Source organism: Podarcis erhardii, assembly GCF_964252035.2.
Source record: "Podarcis erhardii genome assembly, chromosome: 6".
Classification (NCBI taxonomy): Eukaryota; Metazoa; Chordata; class Lepidosauria; order Squamata; family Lacertidae; genus Podarcis; species Podarcis erhardii.
In genome coordinates, this window is record NC_138510.1 from 98,942,511 (window position 1) to 98,952,870 (window position 10,360).

General features: G+C 44.4%; 1 protein-coding gene across 2 annotated transcripts in view; it reads left to right on the forward strand.

Annotated features, from left to right (window-relative positions):
- Positions 1–9,999, forward strand: part of SMG7 (SMG7 nonsense mediated mRNA decay factor) — a 66,971-nt gene extending 56,972 nt beyond the window's left edge. For both annotated transcript variants that reach the window (XM_081867298.1, XM_081867299.1), the window contains 5 exons: positions 2,170–2,250; positions 4,133–4,289; positions 5,567–5,737; positions 5,817–5,965; positions 7,739–9,999. In XM_081867298.1, the coding sequence (XP_081723424.1) occupies positions 2,170–2,250; positions 4,133–4,289; positions 5,567–5,737; positions 5,817–5,965; positions 7,739–7,852 (672 nt within the window). In that variant the 3' untranslated portion in view covers positions 7,853–9,999. The remainder of the gene's footprint in view (positions 1–2,169; positions 2,251–4,132; positions 4,290–5,566; positions 5,738–5,816; positions 5,966–7,738) is intronic.
- Positions 10,000–10,360: the final 361 nt, after the last annotated feature.

Below are 10,360 nucleotides of genomic sequence, written 5' to 3' on the forward strand. Positions count from 1 at the left end.
CCTACACAAATTATACTGCCTATAGAGATTCTGCCACATAAACCCACACATTCCTACTCTGTCTTGAGTGTTGCTAAGGTATAGTGGGGTCTTCTGAATCTTCAGGTACTGGTACATTACACCAGCAAGGTACCAGCTTGGATGAGTAATACTGAATTGTTCAACTTAGTGAATAGTTCTCCATGTAGCATTCATTTAGTTTTGGTATTACTTCAGTTACCTTCCCAGTTCCTTCAATGACCTGAGCTGAACCCTCCACAAGCCAAGGTGATTTTTGCCTACGAGGTGTAGAAAGAGTGCCTAACTCTTGACTACTGTCATTCGCTCTACGCGGGGCTGCCCTTGAAGCTGTCCCAGAAACTCCAGAGGGTGCAGAATGCTGCAGCGAGGCTCCTCACGGGGTCTCTGCCATGGGAGCATATTCACCCAGTGCTTTGCCAGCTGCGCTGGCTCCCGGTGGAGTACAGGGTCAGGTTCAAGGTGCTGCTTTTGACCTTTCAAGCCCTTCACGGCCTAGGACCCTCGTACCTACGGGACCGCCTCTCCCGGTCTGCCCCACGGAGAGCCTCAAGGTTCATAAATAGCAACACCCTAGTGGTCCCGGGCCCTAAGGAAGTTAGATTGTCTTCAACCAGAGCCAGGGCCTTTTCAACTCTGGCCCCGGCCTGGTGGAATGCTCTGTCTCCTGAGACCAGGGTCCTGCAGGTTCTGATTTCTTTCCGCAGGGCCTGTAAGACAGAGTTGTTCCGCCTGGCCTTCGGCTTGGAGCCAATTTGATTCCCTCACCCTCTTTCTTTTTACTTTCTCCTCCTGTGAAGAAGCTGCATCCTAATGTTTTAATGTTGTATTTTAATCTTGTTTTTTAAATTGTATTTTAATCAACTTGTTTTTATTATTGGTTGTTAGCCTCCCTGAGCCCGGTCTTGGCTGGGGAGGGTGGGGTATAAATAAAAATTATTATTATTATTATTATTACTACTACTACTACTACTAACTGACCAGAGTGACTGTCAAAGTCAATGTTTAAATCTAGTTCATTAGCAAAATTCTCAGTCTGTTCTGGGTTCCAAGGTACATAAGCCATCACAAGGTACACACGCCAGCAAATGTTTGCATTGGTTTGCTACCAGATAATTTTAGAGTATCCTTCGTCTGCTCATCACAGTTTAGGTCTGATGTCCTGAATTACATAGCTGGCTTTATTTGTGTAAGCAAAGGCACACGGTTACCATTCACCTATGATTAGAAACTTGCATGATTAAATTAGTGAAGAGCATCTTTCTTTGCTGCAGATCTAGCACTAGTCAATATCAGTTCAAGGCAGCACATGATATTGCACTGGAACACACCATAGAAGGTGGGATAATATGTGTTCAGTGCTGGAAAATAATTGATTATCTTCCCCGGGCATTAAAAATTTGGAAGTTCCCAAATTTCTGATAGGCAAGACTGAATTATGATTTGTATGAATTATGCAAATTGAGCAGCTGTGCATAATTCTTTTTGCATAATTTATCATTGAGCAAAGAACTATAAGGGCAATGAAGCTTTGCTGCCAATGATTTCAAATATCAGCCATCCCTCTGGTTTTTGATATTTCAGCAGGCATTTGTCACATAGTTTTGGTTGTTCCTTTAAAGACAAATAGGGCAGAAACTTGCTAGGTTTTTTAAAAAAAGGAAAGCTGGATTTCTCATGAAGGATTCTGCACCCAGTAAAATATTTTGCACTTTGTGCTCTAACGAACAAAGCAGTTTCAGGAATTATTGGGAAAACACGGCTAATTCAGTCAGTAAGTAATCACGTTTGCATGAGGGCCCACACCACTAGTATAGCATTTTAATTAACAAACTACAGTCTAAGTGCCTTCAAGCACTGAATGATGTGTTATTTGAGGTGCTGGGACAAACCCTATTTTTAAAATTTGCAAATACGTCCTTGCTTCCCACTTGCAAAATAACTCTTCTGTATTTATTTTGCACAGTATGTTCTAAGCATCTCTGTTGTGTAAGAAAAGAACTGGGCAAAAGTCTTCGCTGCATTTTCATTTCTCACACAATTGTTTCAGCACTCTTATGATGGTTGCCAGAACCATCTGATTTATCCAGAAATGTGACCCATGTTTTCAGTCAGTAATGCATCATGTTTTTTCCCTTTGGTTTTCTGAAGAAATCGCTGCTGGAGAAACCATCAGATCTCATGTCTCAGTCATCTTCTTTCCTGTCGCTCACGGGCTTCTCTCTTAATCAGGTAATTAACTATAGAGATTGCTTCTCTTTCTTTTTGGACATCAGTTCACGTGTTAATTTTTGTAGGAGTCTGGATTAAGCTTCTTCAGATGGGAATCTCTTGTTGGAGGAGGGGAAGAATTTCAATATAAATCCTTGCCTAGTGCTGACAGTTCTGGGTTAGGGCATTTCTTACTGATAGGCTGCTTCTTTAATTGCCTAACATTTGGAGAAGTCTGTTGTGTGACACGCACACCATTCTACAACCTGAAGTGGTGCACTGCAAACACAGGCTTATCACCTCATGTACTGGGTAGTAATCTCTCACAACTTTTAATACAATTTTGAAGAAAGCTTCACAACCTGAGTCATGTGGTATTTCAATTGCTGATTTTTAAAATGTATTTTCCCCCTTGGTTTTAATGTATGGTTGTAAGTCACTTTGAGTTTCCTTGGACAAGAAAAAGTTAATAACAAATATAATGAGTAAATTAAAATAAATAATAATACAAAGAATTGCAATTTGATGCTTTAAGTTCAGTCTAATATGTTCATGTTATGTTTTTTGGTTTTTTTATTCTGCGATTTGCAATTGGCTCATTGGCTAATTATTCAAGGAAAAGATTTAAGAAATAAGGGAGGAAAAAGCCCTATGTGCTCTCAGGAGTAGGCCTGGGCGATATATTGATATATTGCCCAGGACGGGTATGAGGAGCAGACCACAATGTCGGCTTCCCTCAGCGGTATATCGCTGGTGAAACAGCCACTGCTCCTAAGTCCTTCTGCTAGCAGCGCCTCTGGAGGGAGTCAAGAGTTCCTTTGGCGAGGTGCCGATCCTTCTGCATCTTTAAACTGCTTGGCTGAGGAGTGTGCAGCTGCCCTTGCCTCAGTCAAGCAGTTAAGAGACATCCCAGCCCGGCGCTGGCCCATCACGCCGGGGGGGGGGGGGGCTCTGTGAAACTGCTCAGCTGAGGGGAGCAGGGTTGCCGATGGGCAAGAGCGCTGGGCGGGGGAAACCCTCCCTCTCCCCCCCAGCTGAGCGGCGCAAACAAGCTGCATTGTCCCAGCCTGCGTGAAACTCTCTCAGCTCTTGAGGGGAGAGCTGGGGCAGTTTCCCCTGGTGTCTCGTGGTCAGAGGCAAATGCTTCTTGTTTTTTCAACATCGCAGTATATCATCAAACCATGATGTTTGGCTGGCGATACACCGCAGTGTTGAAATGCTGATAGCGCCCAGCCATACTCGGGAGCCTGTTCCCTGCATTTCTCTGTGTGAGTCACTGTTCTGATTGCGTTTCTAAGGAGCAGGTAATTCCCCAGCTCATCTGCATTGGGAGTGATTGCTTGAGCCAATCACACCTGCCAGAGAATTTCATTTTCCCAAAGCAGAACTATTTCAGATGAAGCAAAACATCTGTAAACATTGCATTTGCCATTTCAAACCACAAACCACATGTTCACCACCATTTTGTTTCTGTATTATTATTATTTTTTTAAATCCTCTTTTTAAAAATTGGAGACTTGGGTGTTGTTGTTTTTCTAATACCCCCAAATATGTGTTATATCCATGTGCTGCGCTATAATCTCTAGTGTGGTTATAATGTGTGATTCAGGACTCATGAAGTTGTGATAACTATGTCGTATCACCCAGAATTCCTTGATTCTTTTAAAAAAGATTTCCTTTAAAAAATGTAGTGAAATGCAAAAATAGCTCTGTGTCTTTAATAACAGTAAAAATCATTTTTTAAATGGCATGTTTCTCGAGCTGTGAGAGCTGTAACATTTGCTTGCCAGCTTAGGTATATCTTCCCTGATTCTGACAGAAAAACTTACTTCACTGCCCAAATGCATTAATGTATTGGATAGGTCTAGGGAGCAGGTTTAATTTTCATCTCTTGCTCTTGCAGGAAAGATACCCAAACAGCATGTTCAATGAGGTTTATGGGAAAAACCTCAATGCCAGCACAAAACCAGAGGTCGCTCCATCAGTGGCTCACCAGGAGACTTCACTCTACTCCCTCTTTGAAGGTACTCCATGGTCTCCGTCTCTTCCAGCCAGTTCAGGTAATACACTTTCATATATGTATAACATATATTAGGATTTTTCACTAACTAGTTCAGAACCTAAGCGTGGTTTGACTTTCTTCTGTGCAGTCACACAACCCACCCTCTTTCCTTGCTGCCCATGTCCATTTTATCACTTGCTGTATTTTCTGGGAAGTGAACTGAACAGAATGCCATTTCCCCCACTCTGCATGGCCTAGCATTGGCAATTTTTTTACTTGAGAGGACAAGCAATAAGTACCAATTTGTAAGGAAGGTTTAGCTCTAGAAAGTTCCCAAGGTGCGGAACAATTATGCCTTGACCAAAGAGTTTCCCACTCAAAGATTGGTCATGTCAGCTACTTGTTTTGTCATGTAAGCATTATAAACCCATTTCCCAAATTGCTACAATTTCAGTTTTGTTAGTCTGCTTGATCCTATATGTAAGAATGCTGCAATGAGGAAACAAAGCCAGGGAAAGACTCAAAAGACAGCAGTAAGAAGTGTTCTTCTTTTAGATGGCAGTTAAATGACATGATATTACACAACACAGAAATTGTAAATAAGGGGCAACGCTCCCTGCAAGAGTTTTTTTACCTCAACCTTAACAAAGTAACAGATTTAAATGTAGTATGGGATACTAGTGAGGCAGTAATGAGAGGTTTTTTAATCAAACAAATACAAAAAAAGAGGGGGGGGGACAAGAGATTTTGAACACATTAATTATCAAAGAGAAGGAATTAAATATAAAACCAGAGAATAAAGAAACTGCAGACTACCGAATTATTACAAGCAAAATTCTCAATGTTGGTGAAGCAAGAGATTGAAATGAAAATAAAATTAATGAAACAAAAAAACTTTGAATCTGCAAATAAGCCAGGTAAACTGTTGGCTTGGCAACTTAAAAAGGAAAGGAAAAATAAGATAATAAATAAAATTACTGATGAAGGGCAACATTTGATAAGCCTGAAAGAGATAAGAAAAGGTATTTGTAAAATTTTACACAGCATTATATCGGTGTGCGAAGGAAGATCCCGAGAAAATTGAATCTTATGTAAACGGCTGTAATATACCTAAAGTTTCTAAAGAGGATTTGAGAACGTTAAATGCATCCATATCAATGTTGGAACTGCAGTTGGAGATAAGTTGAATGAAGATGGATAAAGCACCAGGCCCAGATGGAACTACTGCAGTTTAATATAAAAAGTTCAAAGATGTGTGTGTAGACTTAAAAAACAGCAATCTGTACTTTTGGGGGTATTGTGTTGACTTTGTTCTCTAACCTTCTGTTCTAATAGATCATTCAACACCAGCTAGCCAGTCTCCTCATTCCTCTAACCCAAGCAGCTTGCCAAGCTCTCCTCCAACCCACAACCACAATTCTGTTCCATTTTCCAACTTTGGGCCCATTGGGACTCCAGACAACAGGGATCGGAGGGTCGCAGATCGATGGAAGACTGATAAGCCAGGTGAGCAGGAGGCTCTAGCATGAGGCATCATTTCAGTGGTTTGTTGGGTCACTTGCTTGTTAACCTTTCTCCCTTTCAGCAATGGGAGGATTTGGCCTGGACTATCTCCCAGCAACATCTTCCTCGTCAGAGAGTAGCTGGCACCCAGCCAGCACTCCCAGTGGTACCTGGTCAGCCCATGGCCCGTCCGTAGAGGATTCATCAGCTGTGCTCATGGAAAGCCTGAAGGTAGGCTATATATTGGGGCGCCAGGACAAAACATGGCAAGAGTCATTTGGAAGGTTGAGCTGGTGGTTTTGCTTCTTACTACAAAATAATACCAATGTTCCTTCTGCTGACAACATCTTGAGAACATAAGAAGAGCCACCTGTTCCAGCTCCACAGTGGCCATCCACATATCGATGGGAAGCCCACAAGCAAGAAAGGAGAGGGCAACAGCACTCTCCAATGTTATTTCCCAGTGACTGGTATTCAGTGGGCATCTTGCATTCTTCCACAAGAACTCGAACTGGTTGTTGATTAAAACTTGGGTAGTCAAGCCTTAATTACAGATTTAGACTCCTCTTTTAGGTATCGACATGTTTTATTGCTTTCCTGATCATTTTTATATGGATAAGCTATTCTGACAAAGAATTTAAATTATTTTGTGATGGCTAATTCTTCTTTTTAACTGCTTTTTAAAATAGTAAGTTAGTGGGGCGCTATTGCATTATTGAGTATTCCCTGTTCAAGATTTTAGCTGCTGTATTCCTCTTCTCTTCCTTCAACATCAGCCCACATTTCATGGCCACTGAGCATGCTCAGTTCGAATTGAGGTCTCCCCCTCCTCAAGGTTTTATTTTAAAATGTACTCCTGCAAGTCTGCTGATACCTTCCCCCTTGTGCATAAGTGCTGCATTTTGACTACAACAACACTTCCATTCACAACCTGAACATCTGAAATATAATTATTGTCCTGGTTGATACCTGATTCTTAAGGGGCCGTGTTTTGAGTTTAGCAAGAGCTGAAAGGCCAACAGCATTTGCTCTGTCCACTAATGTGCTCCCATTTGAACTGAGACATCAGTGGGCTCCTTAAGTCACTTCTCTGGAGAGTATACAGCAACAGGAAATTGAGGAAGAGCCTTCTCCTAATTATTCAACTGAGTCACTCACTCAGACTAAGGCAAAAGGCTGGACAGAGGTGCTGCCAAAGTCTCCTTTGCTGTTTACCCTGGTAGAGCAGGGATGAGGAACCTCTCCACCCCACCCCACCCCAAAGTTGTTGAACTTCAACTCCCATCAGCTTTAGCCAGTGGGGCCAGAAACAAAGGTTGAAGTGCTTATTTCTGTTTACACTGGGGATGATGCAGTTAAAGACCTGTTTGCCTGTACCTTGCCTCATGAAAGCAGTTGAGGGTGCTGCAAAGTAGGCGAGGAATTGGGATGGGAGACTACACTGGGGTGGGGAGAAGCCGGTTGCCTACTGTTGCAGTACAGTGGTGCCCCGCAAGACGAACGCCTCGGAAGACGAAAAACTTGCTAGACGAAGGAGTTTTTCATTTTCTTAGCCGCTTCGCAAGACGCATCTCCCTATGGGCTTGCTTCGCAAAATGAAGCTTGCCCGCAAGCTCCGGGGATAGCTCCCCGGACCTCTTTTGAAGCAAGGGGCGGTGGGGAGAAGATCGCTTCTCCCCGTTGCCAGCCCCGCAATCTTCGGGGACAGAGGGGAAGGCGCGCGCGTGGCGCTTCCCCTCTGTCCCCAGACGGTCTCCATAGGAACGCATTGATTGATTTTCAATGCATTCCTATGGGAAACCGTGCTTCGCAAGACGAAAAACTCGCAAGAAGAAAAAACTTGCGGAACGAATTAATTTCGTCTTGCGAGGCACCACTGTACGTAGAAATGAGAGGGGGTGGCGAGAGCATGGAAGAAAGTTCACTTATTTTGACGGTTTTGGCATTTTCTCTTGCCACTTTCGCTTTCACGTTAGCGGATGTTTGGTGTGTGCTTCTTTTCAGTCTATCTGGTCCAGTTCGATGATGCACCCTGGACCTTCTGCCCTGGAGCAGCTGCTGATGCAGCAGAAGCAGAAGCAGCAACGTGGGCAAGGTGCCATGAATCCACCGCACTGAGAACGAAAGGGTGGCAACCTTTGCAACCGAAAAGCTCCATACATCATGGCATGTTGGGTTTGCAGGACTGTCTCACACGGCCCTGTGCGCGTGGCAGCCCTCTCTTCTGTTCCTTGCCGTCAGGAGGGCGTAAGTGCTCCACCAACCCACTGAGTGTGCACGAAAATGTCTGCAGTGCAACGGAAAACCAACACCAGGAACTCTCCCATCCCTCCGGGGCCCTCTGGAGGGAGAGAGGGACTGCTGTTTGTCTCACGGTAACCCGATATCACCGCCTCTCACCTTCTCCATCGTGCATGTCCCCAGCCATGTGGGAAAATAAAGTGCTGAGAATGAAGAGCAGATGGGAGAAGCCACTGAGAACTTCTCGATCCTCCTCCTCAGTTCTGGGGAAACCAATAGGAGTCTATTACCGATAGCTTTGCTGACTGAGAATGTAGTTGAAATTTATTCCTCAACATCTAAATTTCCAATTATTACTCTCTCAGTTGTAAGGCCACACTGAATTCTTCCATACACAGATGTGCTTTGTAGTCAGTGTGTAGCAACCCCTCCAGTCGCTGGTCCAGCCCGAGGTGGGTGGGGGTAGATTGGGTGGGGGTCTCCCAAGCGTCCGTCTCCCAAGTTAGGTAAGGAGTTTCATGAAGGAGAATCTACCCCCTCCAGTACCACTACCACCTTTTTCTCAGAGGTTGTCCCTGAAATAACCCCAAGCGGGAGAGATTCCAGTACTGAAGTGCAGTGGTCACTGCAGGGCTCTCCGTTAGGGCAAGCAAACCACTGCTACGGGGTTTTAAGTTAAATGGTTCAGATTCCTGTACATTTTATGATAGTGTAGTGACCAGCCTCATGAAATGGCAAGCTGGTCTGTGCATTCACAGCCTGACTCCCTTTTTATGTAGGTAGATAAAAAGCTTTGTGTCTTTCCCCCCACCCTACCCCACCCCCTTTCTCCCTTCCCCTCCTTCCCCTTTCCATGCTGGTTGCTTGTAGTTTTGTTCTTCATATACAGCATCCCACAGTCATAGCAGGATAATGGGGAGTAAAAGAGCTAGTCTGGACAGGATGATGTGTGCAATCCCTCTCCCTATAGGTGTATGCCCACTCCACAGGCCTGCACACACCTGTAGCCACAAGGTTTTTGGAACGGAAGTTCAAGGCAGCAGAGGACACATCACATGGAACCCGCACACAGAAGCCAACCGTCCTACTTGCCCCTACAAGGGTGCACAGTGGGGACAAAGGGTTCCACTGGATATATTTATTTGCGCAGAAGGAAGACTGCAAATCTTCTTGCATAGGATAAAAGGACAGCATTTATTTTTGTTTCCCAGCGTAGTTACGGAAGCAACCTAAATACAAGAAACTGCTGCAGTCGCAGGTGTGTGTGTGTGTGCGCGTCTGTCAGTTCAGGATCTGCAAGCTGGGAAATGGCTGCAGAGCAAAGCACATCCAGGGTCCACAAGGGACGTTGTGGAGTCGGGGAGCAGCCCCATATAGACTTGATATAAAAGGGAAGATGTATGCATAGTGCTCTGTCTAGGATAGGAATTGGACCGCCTTTGCCTCCCCATGCTAGCAGTGTTGCTGCTCTGCATCACATCTCTAAACGATGTTCCTCCGAAGCAAAAGTCTCAAGGATTAAGTTCCTGCCCTGGTTGTAATCTTCAGCTGAGACCCTCTGTGCTTATTTGATGCCCTGTCCCTGCTTCCAGCCCACCCTTCTTCCAGTTTGTGTATTTGAGCTGTGCATCGAGGCAGCTGCAACATTCCAGCGCTTGAACCACCACCGATTCTTGCACCCTAGGCAACCTAACCAGGTTCATCATCTGACTCGGCAGCGCCAGAGTCCCAGCCCATAGGCTCCTATTTCTGCATGAGAAGTCTGGTGTTCAGAATGTTTTTCTTGATCTTTTGAGCAGGGCTCCCTATTCTCCTCCCCCTTACACACACACACACACACACACACACACACACACACACACCCTGCTGTCAGGAGCCTCAAGGGAAGGGAAGATCCTCCCCCCCCCCCAGCAGAGAAAACTGGTTTGTGTCGTAAGCTTCTTTTGTGTTTTTGTCTGTCTGTGTGAGACCTGCAGCTGCTGAACTCAGCTTTGCCTTTAATTAAACCATGTTCTCTACAGCCAGCCTTGTGTAGTTACATCTTCTTTCATCACTGAGCTGCAATGGAAAACTGTATTGTTTCTCTGCCCCCCAAAAGAGGAAGTGCTAAATTATGACATCTTACTCTGTTCAGTAGTGAAAGGGGTTTATAGTGCAATGAAAGCTTTGACTGCACTTAAGCATCTAGGTGGGGACAAATCCAGAGCAGACTAGGTTGCAGCCTCGATGCCAAGCAAAATATTATCTCCTTTTTGATTTCAGCTGGTGATGACAAAATGCTAGAGGCATACACATTACTAAATAGTTTTCCAGAACTTGGATACTATAAATATCTAATGTTAACTCTTTGCAACTGGAGTGAAGTCTGAGTAGTAATACAGAGAC